Source organism: Nomascus leucogenys, chromosome 4 (genome assembly GCF_006542625.1).
Source record: "Nomascus leucogenys isolate Asia chromosome 4, Asia_NLE_v1, whole genome shotgun sequence".
Classification (NCBI taxonomy): domain Eukaryota; kingdom Metazoa; phylum Chordata; class Mammalia; order Primates; family Hylobatidae; genus Nomascus; species Nomascus leucogenys.
In genome coordinates, this window is record NC_044384.1 from 95,573,575 (window position 1) to 95,591,773 (window position 18,199).

The 18,199-nt window shown below is 37.8% G+C and overlaps 1 protein-coding gene across 5 annotated transcripts in view; it reads left to right on the top strand.

Moving 5' to 3' along the window:
- The window catches only part of ERC2 (ELKS/RAB6-interacting/CAST family member 2), a 987,712-nt gene that overhangs the window by 343,403 nt on the left and 626,110 nt on the right, over positions 1-18,199 (top strand). For all 5 annotated transcript variants that reach the window (XM_030811586.1, XM_030811582.1, XM_030811583.1 and 2 more), the window contains one exon: positions 2,555-2,722. In XM_030811586.1, coding sequence (XP_030667446.1) covers positions 2,555-2,722 — 168 coding nt within the window. The remainder of the gene's footprint in view (positions 1-2,554; positions 2,723-18,199) is intronic.

Here is an 18,199-nt window from a genome sequence, read left to right on the forward strand (position 1 = left end):
TAGAAAGAATAAATAGCAGAATCAGAAAGCAAAGACTTCAAAAATTGGAATTATAAGAAAAAGACTATGAAATATTAATACGTGTGTTTAATATGTTTAAATAAATAAGAGATTGAAAATATGAATAAAGAACAAGAGACTATAAGAAACCAAGCAAATTTAAAGATAACCAAATCAAGACTTGTAGTCTGAAGGATTATCTTAGGAATGAAACAAGGCTGAAAATTAGTATGATAAGCATCCAACTTAAAAAGTTAGGAAAAAAAATAGAATAAGCCCAAAGAAAATAGAAGGAAGGAAATATTTAAAAGCAGCAGACATGAATGAAACGGAAAATAAAAGTGTAATCGCATAATCAATATAGCCCAAATTGGTTCGTTGATTAGAATACTTAACTTGACATGCGTCTACTGAGATTCATCAGGAAAAAGAGTGGTTAAAGCTAACATAAAACTTAAAAAAAGAGAGGTTAATAACGTAGAATATTAGAAATGAAAAGGAAGACATAATCATAAATACTATTGATATAAAGATAAGTGGGTTTTTTAGACATCTTCTGCAAATAAGTGTGAAAATTTAGATGAAACAAAAAATTCTTTGGGGAAAAAAATGTATCAACACTGACTCAACTAATTAGAAACATGAATATTCCTATAGCCATTAAAAGTGGATTAGTAAGTAATGTTCTTTGGAAAAAGAAAATAACAGCTCTGAATGGTTTTGCTGGTGATTTCTAATGAACATTAGTGTAAAAAAAATTCCAATTTCACAGAAACCATTTCCAGACACATTAAAGGAAGGAACACTTCCTACTTCATTTGGGAGGCTATATTAATATTAAAACCTGACAAGGACAGCATAGGATAGGAAAATTATAAACCAATCTCAGTCATAAACATAAATAAAAGATCCTTACAAAATATTAGCAAGCTGAATCCGGTAACATATAAAAAATATGTAATGACTGAGTGGAGTTTTTCATAGTAATGCCAGGGGAGATTAAGGTTAAAAATTTCATTAGTGCAATTCATTACAATAGCATATGAAAGTTGAAAAATGGTGATAAACATATCAAATTGGCAAAAGTGTAAAAGACTGGTGACATAAGTTATTGGTAAAGAGGTGGAGTGATTGGCATACTTGCTAGGTGCTTGTGATCATGTAAATTAATAGAACTGTTTTGGAAAACATTTTTTTGTTTTTGTTTTTTGAGTGGAGCCTCCCTCTGTCGCCCAGGCTGGAGGGCAGTGGCATGATCTCGGCTCACTGCAACCTCTGCCTCTCGGGTTCAAGTGATTCTCTTGCCTCAGCCTCCCGAGTAGCTGGGAATACAGGCGCCTGCCACCACGCCTGGCTAATTTTTGTATTTTTAGTGGAGATGGGGTTTCATCATATTGGCCAGGCTGGTCTCGAACTCCTGACCTTGTGATCTGCCTGCTTTGGCCTCCCAAAGTGCTGGGATTACAGGTGTGAGCCATACATTTTTGTTTTATCTAGTGAAATTGAAGATGAATATGCTATGTAGTTCAGCAATTTAAATCTTACATAGACATTTGAGAATATTATTGCTATGTGAACTAGGTTATATGTATAAGAATGTTCAGAATAGCATTGTTTATAGTAGCAAAAAACCCAAGAACAAACCCAAATTTCTATCAACAGCACAGTGGGCAGATAAATTGTGGTGAAGTCTTACAATGGAATACTCTACTTCAGTGAAAATTAATGAACTCTATGTACAACATTGTGATTTAATCTCCAGGACATAAGATTGAGTAGGAAAAAAAGCAAAATACGAAAAAAAAATTGTAGCCCAAATAAAGTTTAAAAGCATGCAAAACCAACTAGTATATATTTATGGATGCAAAAATATATGATCAGCCTAAAAGACAAGCAAAGAAATAATAAACACAAAATTTGGGGTGGTAATTATTTCCAGATGGGGAGAGGAGATAGAAATGGGATAGGACATGGGTAATTTTAGTGATCTTTTTTGGTGAATTGAATGATGGATTTTTTGGGTCATTTTTCCCCATACCTTACGTATATTTTATGTTCTTTTTGTATCTTCTCAATATTTAATGTAAGCAAAAAGAAGATCCCCACTGCTTACTTGTTTTTTAGGATTCTTTTGTCAAATGATGCCCTTGAATGATTATTTGCACTGTGGAGTTATGCCTTGGTTTAATTACCCATGTTAGATCCCTGTTGACTCTCCTCAGGACCATGGTGGTAATACACTTGGTGGTTTCATAGATGAGTAGGTTTGGCTGGGAAGGCTTCATTCCATTGTGAAATTTGGTCTACAGTGGGATGGAGGGCAGTCTGCTGACCTTTCCATTCCTATTTTCTATGCTCTCAGTGACCTTTACAGATTTTCCTCCAGAACCCAAAGACTGTGTAATTCCCAAGGCTATCTTTTTTAAGCAAATTCATGGCCTGCCTTGTTGGATTATTGATCACTGTCTGCTGAAATAGAGAGAAATCAGTAGTTGTCCAATGTAAAGTGTAGGGGCAGCAATTTCTAATTTCTTGCAATTTTGTTGTTTTGCAGATTGATCAGCTGAAGCAGGAACTTTCAAAGAAAGAGTCAGAACTTCTTGCCTTACAAACAAAGCTTGAAACCCTCAGCAATCAAAATTCAGATTGCAAGCAACACATTGAAGTGCTCAAAGAGTCGCTTACTGCCAAAGAACAGAGGGCTGCCATCCTTCAGACTGAGGTAAGGCACTGCCTTAGGATTCTAGACAGCAGAGACATTGAATTGATAGAAATTGCCCTACCTGAACAACTTTCCTCCGAAGACCCTTTATCCTAACCCTTGGTGCCAGATGTATTTTGAAATTCATATTTGTTGGGCTTTCAGAAAGGTGAGATGCATTGTATAGATTGTGTAACACTGCAAGTGAAGTTGTAGCAACACCCCATAAGCAAACACATGAATATTTTTGCATTAAAAAAATTTCTTACACTAAGTAGGATAAATAAAGACTGTATAATTAGACTCTTGTCAGTTTGCGTCAAGTTGTGCCACCAAAGGTGTTTGCTTCACACTTGGAATTTCTTTTTTTCATACTTCAGAGCATTTTAGATTTGGTAACCACAGTTAAGGGCTTGGATCTAGAATGATTTCATTTTATCAAACATCATAAAATAACTGGAATGTCATCTGCCTTGCTTTGCTGTGCATCCTCTGTATGGGTTCCCCTTCTGGTACCCATGTTTCCAAAGGGTTCTTATTTACTAAGGATTATCTTCAATTTCTTTTACCCATTGAAGAAAGTTGATATTGTGTGAGTTTCTCAAAGGAAATATTGGTTTATTATCTCTTATTCATGCTTAGAAGAACAACAAAAACATGTTACTATCCTATTTCCTTGCTTTTCCTCCTTGGATTACATCTTTGGGTCTGCTAAGAAATGCAAAACACAAGCTAGTTATTGTGTAAATAAAATAGTTATCAAATGCAGCAGGCAATAGGGAAAAATGTGGTGAATCTTGATTTTGTGTTGAGGCACTGTGCTGTGTGCACTACTCTAGAAGGCATTCTAATCAACATGCATGCTCTCTCTTGGGCTCTTTGAGCTGTGTCTTTACATGCATATATTTTAGCATCTGTGGGGAGGTTTGGATTGGCCTTAGGAGTTAATGGGACTGTTGAGTAGGTCTGTGCTCTCAGTCAAGGTGCAGGACAGTGTCCAGAGAAGGAAGAGAATACTTTCCGGATTGGATAGGTCTTAGCATGAACCTGACTCAGCCCCTATACCTTTGACCATTGGCTGATAGGCAGCTACCTGATTGCATGAATTCGAAACAATCACCTTGGTCTCAATGATGTAGATATTTCACATTTCAGAAATACCATTTTCAGGCTGGGCGCGGTGGCTCATGCCTGTAATCCCAACACTTTGGGAGGCTGAGGCGGGTGGATCACGAGGTCAGGAGATCCAGACCATCCTGGCAAACACGGTGAAAGCCAGTGTCTACTAAAAAATACAGAAAATTAGCCAGGCATGGTGGCGGGTGCCTGTAGTCCTAGCTACTCGGGAGGCTGAGACAGGAGAATGGCATGAACCCGGGAGGCAGAGCTTGCAGTGAGCCGAGATCGCGCCACTGCACTCCAGCCTGGGTGACAGAGTGAGACTTCATCTCAAAAAAAAAAAAAAAAAAAAAAAAATACCATTTTCAGTTGTGTATAGTTCCACTGTGAATGCAAAGGTATGGGTATTTTATTTTTTAAGGCAAATATTTAATCTATACTATAAATTGGAAGTTGGCTTCTATCTCCTTTGAGGAGGCAGCAGTGAATAGTATCTAGAATTGTGTTAAGACTGTAGCCACATGTGGCTATTTAAACTAAAATTAATTAAAATCCAGTGAAATTTAAAATGTAGTTCTATAGTCACATTAGCCACATATCAAGTACTAACAGTTATATGTGGCTAGTGGCTACTGTATTAGACAGCACAGCTAGAGAACATTTCTACCATCTAGTACTTGTCTCAAATGGGGGTCAACCAAAACTATGGCTTGTGGGCCAGATCTGGCCCTGTGCCTGCTTTTGTAAATAAAGTATTATTGGAACACAGCCATACCCATTCATCTACATGTTGTCTTTAGCTGCTTTTGTGCTACAACAGCAGAGTCTAGCAGTTGCAATAGATATTGTATGGCCCACAAAGCTGAAAATATTTACTGTCTGGCTTTTTACAGAAAGTTTGCCAATTTCTGGCATTGTGATTTTGTGGGAAGAGGATTGAGTGGGCATTGGAATGCCCAGCTAGTCTTCTCTCTGGCTGTGGTACCCTAAATGGAGAAAGATAGTTTGCTGACAGCTGTTCTAGAGCACTCATTTTTTTTCACTGTATCATTCAAAAAGCAACTGCTTGTACCCATATTTTGTCAATAATACCAGGATTACCGATAAAGTTAGTGTAATTGTGTTGCTGTGTGTTGTTGGGTAGGAGAGAATTTGAGAAGCAAGGCAGTCTGCTTGCCCAAACCAGCAGTCAGGTTTCTTGATGGTTTCTCTCCAAAGAAAACGAATGAGGAGCCAGGTCAGAAAGGCTTTTCTTCTCACTATCTTATACTGATGGAGGCTATATTCCTTGTCCTCTTTCCTTTCTCATTCCCCTCCCTGTATTTTACGTCTCTCAAATTAATGTAGTCCAAATCAGACCTATACATATTTCATGAAAAAGACAGTGGTGACATTATGTGGATAGCTTCTGTCCCATGTTCAATAATTAAAATGACCAAATAAAGAGATGGTGCTTTGAAGTAGAAAAAAATTATTCTCCATGTGCAGAGAAAGTGAGATGATTTTCTGTCTTCTGCTTTGAAGTTGGGAGTATGAGATTACTGATTTTATCAGCTAGAAACGGCTGAGGAATTTTCTTTTGCCTTTCTTTTTTTCTTATGAGATCTCTTTGTACATGGAAACAGAGGAGAAACTTATCTAATTACGTCTGTCTCTTAGGGGGAGCAATTTAGGTTGAAATTGCTCTAATTGTTGGATTATGGGCAGAGGATTTTTGGCAGCAGGGTAGAATACTTTAAAGTGATTTCCCCACCTTTAGGATAGCAGAGGTAAATAAGAGTCTTTCTACCTGCTGGGTGGTGTGTTAGTGGGTGAGTATTCAGAAGATGAGATATGTTGTGTTTCATTATGCCCTACAATGAAAAATCTGAATTTAATTCATATGAAATAATCTGTACACCAAACCTGTGAAACACAATTTACCTATATAACAAACCTGCACGTGTACCCATGAACCTAAAATAAAAGGTTTAATAAAAAAAAAGATATCGTGCTCATCCTCAAAGGAGGTTACATGTGATAGCTCCTTGCAATTTGGTTCCTGAGTCATTGTTGAAAGTTCTTGCCAAAACAGAAGGGGGCTCTCTTTATAGTGAGGAGAGTCCTGCTATATCTGTGCCATCAACTGGCTTTGGCTGCTCTTTTAGAACAGTATAAATGACAAATGTCATGGCTTAATGGTTCATCTCTGTAAAGAAGGTTTTGCTACCAGGGAATTTGCATTTGGTAGTTGGTAGGATCAAGGGTGGGGTGAGGTGTAGGAGGCAAGTTGTCTCGGTTTGCGGCTATGTGGCTTGGCTCTTTGGTTGGTTTGTTTGAACTTGTACAAATGCCCAGACACTCTGACATGTGTGCAATAAATCAATAGAATAATAATTACATACACAGAGAGATACACCACATAGCTCTTAACATAACATTTTACTTTTAAAAATAGCTTCAAAGGACTCTAAGGCCAAGTTTCTTATTTTGCTACTGCCCTTGATGTTTCCTTTGTACCGACTTACCCCATCCACCAACACATGAATCCCACAGCAGTAGAGAAAATAATGAATTGGTGTTCTCTAGCACCTTGATTTTTCTGGATTTCAGTGAATAATTAACAACGTATCCGTAAACTGGGAAGGATTAAGGCCTAACATTTATTCTGTGACCTAAAGTAAAATGTTGAACAAAACACAGCATTTAGAAGTGGGAGATGTGTAGCTATACCTCAGCCTCCCTATTCAGTAACTGTGTGACGTGGGGCCGGGCGCGGTGGCTCACGCTTGTAATCCCAGCACTTTGGGAGGCCGAGGCGGGCGGATCACGAGGTCAGGAGATCGAGACCACGGTGAAACCGCGTCTCTACTAAAAATACAAAAAAAATTAGCCGGGCATGGTGGCGGGAGCCTGTAGTCCCAGCTACTCGGAGAGGCTGAGGCAGGAGAATGGCGTCAACCCGGGAGGCGGAGCTTGCAGTGAGCCGAGATTGCGCCACTGCACTCCAGCCTGGGCGACAGAGCGAGAAAATAACTGTGTGACGTGGACAAGACTTGAACTTCTCTGAGCCTTCATGTCACAGTCTATGAAATGGCAGTCATTGTATCAGCCTGATACACCTATGTGAAAAGTGCTTTGATTATAGTCAAGGGTTACAGCTATAAATTATGGTATCACCATTGCTGTTATTATTATCATTACTGCTATTATGTTTATCAGGGATGTTTGGGCAGGTCACACCTGAATACTCTACTTCACTTGTCATCTTCACAACCGTTCTGTGTTTCAGCTTTGTGGGTCTCTTTTGAATTTTTGGTATGTGCATTTGCAGACCTCAGACATTTATATTTCAATTGAGTCACTTTTTTATGTCTTAGAATGATACAGAGAAATAAAGATACTGTGAAAGTGACCATCTCTTTTGTTCTATCTCCAAATTAAGATTTTTATTTCTGGCCAGGTGTGGTGGCTCACACCTGTAATCCCAGTACTTTGAGAGGCCGAGGCAGGGGGATCACTTAGGGTCAGGAGTTTGAGCCCAGCCTGACCAACATAGTGAAACCCCATCTCTACTAATAATACAAAAATTAGCCGGATGTGGTGGTACATCCCTGTAGTCGCAGCTTCTCGGGAGGCTGAGGCTCAAGAATCACTTGAACCTGGGAGGCGGAGGTTGCAATGAGCATGAGTTGAGATCATGCCACTGCACTTCAGCCTGGGTGACAGAGCAAGACTCCATCTAAAAACAAAAACAAAAACGAAAAACAAAAAACAAACAAAAAAAGAAAAGAGTGAGATTTATTTCTGATTTCTGGCAAGTATACTTTTCTCCAACTTGGCATGGTTTGCAAACTGCCAGGCAACATTTTTGCATGTGTTTTCCAAGATGTGTTATATGACAGTGGTACATAATACTAATTTCTGTCCCAAATAACCCAGAGAAGGATTCTATAATACTTGTCTAACAGTAAACACTTGAGAACCCATTCATTAACCGAGAATGCAGGGGTTTTGTGTTTATGCAGGCAAGGGCAACATAGTGGCAGCTGCAAAGCAAGGGCTCATAACTTCTAAAAAATATAATCAACACAGATGAGAATCTCATGCAATTAAACCACCCCCCCCCACCAAAAAAAAAATCCACATGGGCACATACATACTAATATTCACATGCAGTAGTGTATATACTTTCAGGTAGTTTATAGATGCTCTAGAGCATTTCCAAGAACTTCACATTAATTATCTTTGCTCTCTGGTCTTCATGCATTTTATCATTTAACACATACTTTTTGAATGCCTACTATGTGCCAGATATGATTTCTGCTATCGTTGAGCAAACATTCTTTTAGACACGTGGATGTATGTTAGAGAACTGATTTATGGTGCCATAAACTCCAGTGATTTCATTATCATTGGTTACTAATAATTCCACACAGAATCTTGATCTTTCTTTTGTTGTTTAAAAGCAGATAAGTAAAGGAAGGAAAGAAGACAAAGAAATAGATGTTTTGCTCTTTTGAAGACTAAAATATGCAACTGTTCAAAGTGTCTATTTGTATCTCTTATAATTGGAGGCTAATATTGCTAAGGTGGTTACCCTAATAATATTGAGACTATCTTTTGATTAAAGCTGATCCTCTTTGAGGTCACACTCAAGCAACTTGTTTCTCCTCCTTGAGAAAAGAGATGATATTTATGGAGTTGCAGGCATTCTGCTAGCTTCATTATTTTAGGAGTTCCTGCATAGAATTGGAAATGCTTTAGTTCATGGTACGTCACACAGACCCTTCCTACAATGTGTCCAAATCAGTGAGGTGTCACTTGATAATATTTGATAGTATTGATAATACTGGGCATCTATGCTGTGCAAGGTACTGGACGAGGTGGGGACCTGTAATTTCAAGAGCTGATAGTCTTAGCCTTTTAAATGTAATTTTATTACTGAGTGTCTTATGGCTGCTATACTGAGTTCCAGGAGATGCAGCTGAGTGTTTTCCATGTGATATTTTAAAACTGACTCACCACTTGTGAAGTTGGTATTGTTGCCCCTATTTTTAAGATGATGAAATAGAAGCTCAGAGGATGTGTAACTTGCTCAAGGTCATACAGAGGTAAATGGCAATGCCTGGGTTCCCAGCTCCAAATGCCTTTAACCAGGAATCTAGTGATTTCCATGAGAGTCCCAGTGGACTGAGGGCTTTCTTCATGTCAGGAAGATGACTTGTCTCTTTTGATCTTTGTTTTATTTTATTTTATTTTATTTTGCGATGGGGTCTTGCTCTGTTGCTCAGGCTGGAGTGCAGTGGCATGATCTCGGCTCACTGCAACCTCTGCCTCTCGGGTTCAAGTGATTCTCCTGCGTCAGCCTCCCAACTAACTGGGATTATAGGCACACACCACCATACCCAGCTAATTTTTGTATTTTAGTAGAGACAGGGTTTTGCCATGTTGGCCAGGCTGGTTTCGACTCCTGGGCTGAAGAAATTTGCCCACCTCAGCTTCCCAAAATGCTGGGATTACAGGCGTGAGCCACCATGCCTGGCCTCATTTAATCTTAAAGGCAAAGTTTGTGGCAAGTTTTATAATTCTGTCTTGACAGGTGAGATCATGGGATTTTCAAGAATGCTTTCTAGGCACAACTCTAACATGGCTAAGAAGGGGGATAAGAATGAATAACTGTGAGGCTTAAATCCTCATGGTAACATTATGGCTATAATAATAGTGACACTATGGCTATAATAATGAAGGTCATTGCCCAAACTCTAGGGAGGGTATTGTTTTTCAGGAAGTTTAGAATCCTAGTATATTAAGAAAAGTTTATCGTATAATATTTAGTTTTTATTTCCTTAAAGATGTTTAAAGACGTTTATATATACACAAACATATACATACATACACATATATTCATATATGCATGCACACTATGTAAAAACAAGTAAAAGGATGGACGGCTGTGTTTGACTTTGTTCTCTCTGATTGTTGGATACCCAGGTGATCTTTAAATTTTCTATGATGCACATGTTGTACATTTATAATAAAAAAATTAAATGCTTTTTTTTGAGACAGAGTCTCTCTCTGTCACCCAGGCTGGAATGCAGTGGTGCAATCTCGGCTCCCTGCAAGCTCCGCCTCCTGGGTTCACACCATTCTCCTACCTCAGCCTCCCAAATTAAATGAATTTTTAACAGAAGCAGCAATGATAATTTCTTCATGGAGGTTGTGTAAGGTGCTGGTGGAGGAGGAGGTGTTTTCTGAGCCCGTGGCAGCATTTTTCTGACTCTGAGTCACAGATGACTCAGTGTGATAACACAAACTAGAGAGCCGACTTGGGCTGTCAGTTTGCAAGATGAATCATAAAAACCAAACTTTTGACAATGAAAATGTTGTTACATGGAGAAAAGAACACGTTTTACATGGCCTTGTTTCTCAGTTTATTTGCATTGAGATGGGCCCTCTGTCCCCCAGTTCATGGTAAAGCTACAACTCTTGGAAATTAAAGGTAACCATGACAAGGAGTCGGGAATGCTTTGTGGCCTCCAGGGACTGTGGGACTGTATGCATTCACACGGGGCTTTGCAAACTATTCCAGATACTTAAAAGAACTACTTATTCATTGGGATTGACCCATTTGGAGCAAAAGAGTTTTTTAAATGGTTGGAAATAATATTTGCGATAGCATAAAAGGTGGGATTTACAAGAAGTGATCTTTTATTTTTTAATTGACATGTAACAATTGTACATATTTATGGGGTACAGTGATTTTGATACATGTCCACAATGTGTAGTGATCAATTCATGGTAATTAACATATCTGTTCACAAACGTTTATCATTTTTTTGTGTTGGGAACCTTAAAAATCCTCTCTAGCTGTTTGAAAATATACAATAAATTATTGTTAACTGTGATCACCTTACAGTGCTACAGAATACTAGAATTTATTCCTCCTATCTAGCTGTAATTTTGTATCTGTTAACCAACCTTTCCCTTTCGCCCCTCACCCCTCTTCTCCTATCCTTTAGTAACCAGTTTACTCTTAAACAATAATTTCGGGTTTTTTTCACCCCTTGCCATAATTGACTGGCAAGCAGTAAAGTCCTTTTTAATCATTTCAGCCTTCAAAGGATAATATTTAAATCTCCTTTCTGAGATAGCCTTTCGTTTAATGCCCTTCATAGTCACTGCATTTAAAATTAAGATGCTTTTTAGAAAAGTTAGTAGCATACAACAAAATCAACTTTTAAGACTGTTAAATTACCCCAGTGCCATTTAGGATGCATTCATCTCACTTTCAAGACTTGCAAGAAATGTCTTTAAAATTAATCAATTAAGGGACTTGGTAAAAGAAAAATATATATACAAAACAAAGCCCTGGTGTCATTTGTATTTTTCCTTCCTAATCCTGCTGTTGGCTTCACATTTTAAAATGTTTTTATTTGACGGGAAAGGCTTCATTTGAAATTTTTATTGATAACACTTCTAACTGCAAGAAAAAGACATAAACCTGCAAAACAGTAACTATCATGGTGGCCACAATTGGGAGGTCTGCAAAATGGTTTATTACCAGTAGGAAAAAAAATGTTGGGAACCATAGTCGTTATAGGGGTCACCACCTCGTCTATGTGCATTTTATTTTTTTCCCTTTCCATTTTGAAAGTATGGATGATGGTAGTGCCAAACAACACACTTTCCCCTCCCCTAATGTCTGTGGGCTTTGTTTTGATTCTCTTTTTATTAATGATGTGAAAACTTTGGGGTCACATACAAATGAGGCAAGGTCAGGCTTTGTGAGCCTTAGAATGCTGAAAATGTCCCTGTATCTAGCAAATGAAGGAGTTGTCTATAGGGGCCACGTTTGACTTCTAAAGCTTTTTAGCTCTTTTGCAGATTTTAGGTACCTGGGTGAACTTTGCAGAGTGGCCTCATACTATTGCTTTCTTAAGGCAGAACATGAAAGACCTGTGATGGAGAAATTGAAATGTGATGGAAGGGAGCGTCCCAAGTTTGTCATAAAAGCTTTTTATGTTTGTTCTGTGGCAATTTCTGGACTATTAAAGGATGGTGCAGGTAGCTACAGGCATCATTTTGTTCTATAGGTCAAGAGTCTAGTACTTTTGTTGTTGTTATTGTTGTTCAGGCTTTCAGAGGACACCTTATTTAACACCTTGTTAGGATAAAATTGCTTTTGACTTTATAAACACAGGTGTTCAGTTTGAATCTTAATGAACTGTGAAATACGTAAATGTCTAAAAGGAAATTCTATAAATTGTGAACATGGCTCTGTCAGCACACTAAATGGATTAGGAAAATTCATTGTCTGCCCGGTAACTGAACACCAATGTGATGGGTGTACATGAATTAGTCCTGAAAAGCCAATAAAATGGAGGAAGAAAGTAGAGCCTAGGAGAGGTTTTTTGTGTGGGTTCCCCCACCACAAATCAGTACTGGTGCAGAAGGGCTTGGAAATCAGAATGGCTATTCAGAGGAAGGCCAAGAAGGAATACATACGAGCAGACAACACAGAATTTATAGAGTAAAACCACAAACACCTTATTTTCCATTGTACTAAAATAATGATATTTTACAGTACTCTTTTTGTATGTAATTCTGCTTTCAATTTCATATTGTTACTGCAACTCAAATCTCATTATAAGTGTTCCAACAAAAATCCTTTTTTAATCAAAAACTTTCCAAACCTTAGCCCATTGTCAATGTATTTTGAGCAACTTATTTTTCCAGTGGAACAAAAGAATTTGGCCCTTCTTTCTGAGCTCGTTAGGATGTTATTTGACCTGTGTGACCAAATATGTAATTAAGATAACAGAATCATTTTAATTTCTACATTAAATCTGTTCATAATCTGTGTCCATTGTTTTGGGGTGTAGAGGTATCGAGTCAGAGCTCTTTATTTTCTTTGAAAGAAAATGAATGGATCATTAGTGCTTTTGTTTGGTTATACTTATGTTTGAAAAAGGTATTGTCTATAATATATTAAGCTGCAACTGGAAGCGACAATATCCAATTAGCCAATCGTCTGTGAGAAAATACATGTCCTCTGCTAAGTGTTACTTACTGGTAAATGGTTTGCAGGAAAAAAAAGAATGGATTTCTGTCATGTCTGTGGGAAGCTGACTGGCCACTTTAAAAAGGAGATGACAGAATTTAGGAGGAGGGAAATCCAGCAAAACTCTTACTGACCCCTGAGTTCACATTCTTTACTCTTTTTAAAATGAATTTTATGGAAAACAGAATGTATTAAGTACTTCCCTTTCCCTTCTTTTTCTTTGGAGGGGCACCGTTTGGAAATAACCAGTTTACATTGTGATTATGCTTTCCTGACATTGGATCCACGTTTGTCACACTTCTCTCCATTCCCCTGGAAAAGGGCTAACATTTGCTGTAGTTGGTTTCTTTATGTATATTTACACAGCAAACCAAAATGTCAAGAGTGAAGTTAAATAGGAGGGCTTCTGCAAGGATTTTTCACCCATTTTCATATGAACTTTTATCTTTCTTAAATTAAATACAGATATTTATTCCATGCAGACATATACTTTCCTCCTTTTGTCTTATTAAGAAAAAGGGAGGAATACAACTTGAGGTTATAAGTTGTGTAGTTAAGGATCATTTTAACTTTAGGAGTTTGGCATTATTGCAAGCATTTCTACCTTGAAGTCTGTGAAATTTATTTTATTGCATTTTTTAAAATTTTCAAACGTAGATGATTTCTTAAATCCTTATGACTATAACAGAACAACGTCTGGCTCCTAAAATACTACTTGGCAGTTGCTAATTTGAAATGGGACAGATTCTGTGCTTGGTCATTAAGATCTGGCCAAATGTGAAGGAAAAGAGAAGATCCAACTCCTCATTTACTGAGTGTGACTCCTTTGCCCAATCCCAGCAATGCCAGGGCCAGAAGGGTCAGCTCTCTCCATAGCCATGACCGTCTTTGACAGCTCTTCTAAGAGTAGTACCAGAAGGAGGGAAAGGAATGATCAGGAGGGGACACAGAACTGCTGGGGATGATCAGAGACCTAGCTGTCACTGAGGGAGTGGCATGAGGATTTGTCGACTTTTCAACCTCATTCTCATCCAAATTCAAAAAGTACATTTGGGTAAAGACACATATCAATTTTAAACATTTAATTTGGAAAAACTTAAACCGCATTTGCATTTTGCCCTGTGTATGTATGTGTGTGTGTGAGAAAGACACGGAGCACTTAGATGTGGAAATTAGGTGTTCATGTGTATTAGGTGATAATTTTGATAAGCTTTTTATTGGATCTCCAGCGCATTAGTTTCAAATTGCCTACATGGTTCTAGGTGCTGGAGACACAGATATAAACAAGAAATAAATACCAAAATTATTGCCCATAACATGATTATTGAAAATAAGCTTAAGAATTTTTTGTAGTTTGTTTTGTCCTTGGGTTTCCAGTAGGATTGATTCATAGAAGATTCAGTCTAGTGGACTGTAAAACAAGCCCTACAAAGACCTTGAGCATATAAACAGGGTAAGTGCATGGAAGTACCTAATGAATAGGAACTTGTTTTGATGCTTGGAGCACTATTCACTTACAAATCTTTTTTTTTATTTAAAAATTTATTTATTTATTTTTATTTATTTTTTTGAGATGGAGTCTCGCTGGAGTGCAGGCAATCTCAGCTCACTGCAACCTCCACCTCCTGGGATTTTACATTTTAGTTTTTAGACAACTTTCAGTTAACTTTTGTATATGGTGAGAGATAGGATCTAATTTATTTCTTCTATATGTAGATATCCAGTTTTCCCAGTACCATTTATTGAAGAGACTGTCCTTTCCTCATTGTATATACTTGGTACCTTTGTTGAAAATCAGTTGGCTACAAATGTGTGGATTTGTTTCTGGACTCTCTATTTTGTTCCACTGGACTGCGTATCTGTTTTTATGCCAGTACTATGCTGGTTTTTTTTTTCTTTTGAGACAGAGTCTTGCTCTAGCATTCAGGCTGGAGTACAGTGGCATGATCTTGGCTCACAGCAACCTCTGCCTCCTGGGTTCAAGCAATTCTCCTGCCTCAGCCTCTCCAGTAGGTGGGATTGCAGGCATCTGCCACCATGCCCAGCTAATTATTTTTAGTAGGGACAGGGTTTTGCCATGTTGGCCAGGCTGGTTTTGAACTCCTGACCTCAAGTGATCCACCTGCCTCAGCCTCCCACAGTGCTGGGATTACAGGTGTGAGCCACTGTGGCCAGCCTGGTTTGTTTACTATAGCTTTATAGTATACTTCAAAGTCAAGTGGTGTGATGCCTCCAGCTTTGTTCTTTTTGCTTGATTGCTTTGGCTTTTCAGGATCTGTTGTGGTTCCATACACATTTTAGGATTATTTTTCAATTTCTGTGAAGAATGTCATTGATATTTTAATAGGGATTGCATTGAGTCTGTAGTTAGCTTTGGGTACTATGGACATTTTAATATAGTAATTCTTCCAATCCATGAACATGGGATATCTTTTGGTTTATTTGTGTTGTCTTCAGTTTCTTTCAGCAATGTTTTATAGTTTTCATTGTGGTAATCTTTTACCTCATTTGTTATTCCTGGGTATTTTATATATATTTTTTACAGCTATTGTAAATGGGATTGTTTTCTTGATTTCTTTTTTACATAGTTCTCCATTAGCCTATATAAATGCAACTGATTTTTGTATATCGATTTTGTAACCTGCAGCCTTACTGAATTTGGTGATTAGTTCTGAGGGTTTTTTTAGTGTAGTGTTTGGGCTTCCCTTGCCTGCCCTGCCCTTCCCGCCTGGCCTTGCCTCGCCTCGCCTCGCCTTTTTTCTTTTCTTTCTTTCCTTCCTTCCTTCCTTCCTTCCTTCCTTCCTTCCTTCCTTCCTTTCTTCCTTCCTTTTTTTTTCTTACAAGATCTCACTCTGTCACCCAGGTTGGAGAGCAGTACTACCATCATAGCTCACTGCAGCCTTGAACTCCTGGGCTCAAGCAATCCTCCTGCCTCAGCCTCCCAAGTAGCTGGGACTACCACACACCACCACACCCAACTAATTTATTTTTATTTCTGTAGAAATGAGGTCTTGCTATATTGCCTGGCTGATCTCAAATTTTTGGCCTCAAGTGATCCTTATGCCTCAACCTCTCGCAGTGTTGGGTTTATAGGTGTTTAGGGTTTCTATATGTAAGATCATGTCATCAAACTAGTTGGAGTCCATTCCGTCTATGCCTAATTTGTTGAGAGTTTTTATCATGAAGGGATGTTAAACTCCTTCAAATGCTTTTTGTCCATCTATTTAAATGATTACATGGTTTATGTTCTTCATTCTGTTAATGTGATGTATGACATCTATTGATTTGCATATAGTGAATAAGCTCCCCATCATAGGAAGTTCCAGCAGGACAAATGACTCTGCTTTAAAGTTTTTGTTGCCATTTTAAAAAATGAAACTTGGCAAATTTTTCTGAAGTTTGAAGATGGAATTTTTAAAAATAAGGAATCCTTATCTTTAAAGATTATACTAAAATATTTATAGATGAAATGATGTAATACCTGGGATTTTATTTAAAATAATCGGGGGATGGGGAGGGAGAGTGCAGTCAGATGAAACAGGAGTAGCCCTGAGTGGATACTTGTTGAAGTTGAGAATTGGGTACATGGAGTTCATTATATTATTTTCTCAACTTTTGTCAATGTTTGATATTTATATAATAAAACATTAAAAATGAAATAAAAGTAAATTAGTTGCCTGCATGGGCTCTTTGAATTTTATTCCCATTGACATGGATAAGCCACAAGAAGTCTCCCACCTACCTTGGGACTTTATGTCCTCATTTATACAGATGTTCTTGCTGCTAAATTATTCCAAACATGATGGCAACCATAAAGATGATTTCAGACCTTTTATCGACTCAGCTAAAGTATACTTTCAGAAGGAAAGAGTCATTTTAACTTTTTGCAGTTTTTCTAAGTCTTTGTTTTTATGAGAGGGTAATTTGGATGTAAAAGACCTAGAAGCAAGCCCAGGGAAATCTGATAGGGAAGTGGAATCAGTTGGGCTTTTTATGTTGAAACTTTCGGAAATCTTTTTTCAATCTAGCCAGTCGCTGTAAGACTTTGCAGCTGGCTGATGTCAGGGACCTGCTGATGACTCACTCCATTTAGTCAGGGTCAGTTCATGATAACTTCCCTGGAAGTGCCTTGGGCTGCCAGGCACAGATGATGGCCACAGGATTTTTGCTTGACATCATCTCTTTTACCCACATTGGTATCAGTCACTGGGGAACCTAATTTCTATTTTACTCTCAGTTCAGATTTCTAAATAAAGTTTAGAAAACTTTATTTTGCCTGCTTGGAGTCTTCCATGAATCTTACAGTCTAGGTGTTTCTGATGAGTAAAACATAAGCCTGATTCAAGGAATCCTAAATATTTATCCTACATACTTTAGAAAGAGAGAAAGTTTATGAAAGATAAAATACAGGGAGTAAGACCTTGTTAATTTTATTTTCTTTTATTCTTTCTCCAGGCTGAAGCAGATTCAATATGGACTTGTTAAAATGTATGTTTTGTAAATTGAGTTTATCTAAATCCCAGTCTAGAAGAAGGAAGCTCATTTTCTCTAGAAAGTGAATTTTAAAGTAAAACCATATGTTGGATGAAATACAATAGAGTAAGATCATTATCAAGATGTCTTAATGTACTGTAGATTTGTAAAAAAAGATAAGGATGCTCACTAATTTATGTAAGATTTCAGAGAATAAGACAGTGATTTGAAAACATTTCTTTTGTTCAGTTATAGAATTTATATAGCCGAGTTCCTGGTGAGCTCATTTCCCACTTTTTTCTTTGTTTTTGGCCATATTTCTCATCTCCATTTCTCCACATATTTTTAGGTCCTGGCAGACACCTGTTGGTGCTCTTCATTTCTAGAAGATGTCGCCTGTATCATTTTGTCTGCTGTGCCTTAGCACAGTACTCAACACTGAGTTTCCAGAATTGTTCTCTAAATTGACTCTCAGTTTCTTGAGAATGGAGCCATCTTGTCTTGTATTTCTTCCTCCTTCTGTGGTGTATGGTTTTGCTCAATTCCTTCCTTTCAGCTACTGTAGGTGTGGGTTTATATCAAAGAATCTTTACAAGGTTTGGGAATTTTTCAGAACCCGGGAAGATGTTACATTGATTGACCACTATGAAAAAGTGAATAGAGCTTTGCATTCATTTTCATCTTCATGGTGCTTCATGCCAGTCCTTTAGAGATAAGTTGTTACTTACACACTTTTCCTGGGTATTATACTTCTGTAAGCTGAAATTTGTAATTCAAGTCAGGACTATTTCTTATTTTTACTGGCAAACTGATGCCTTATACAGATGACTGACATAATTAAAGTATTTTTCCCTTAGGTGCTT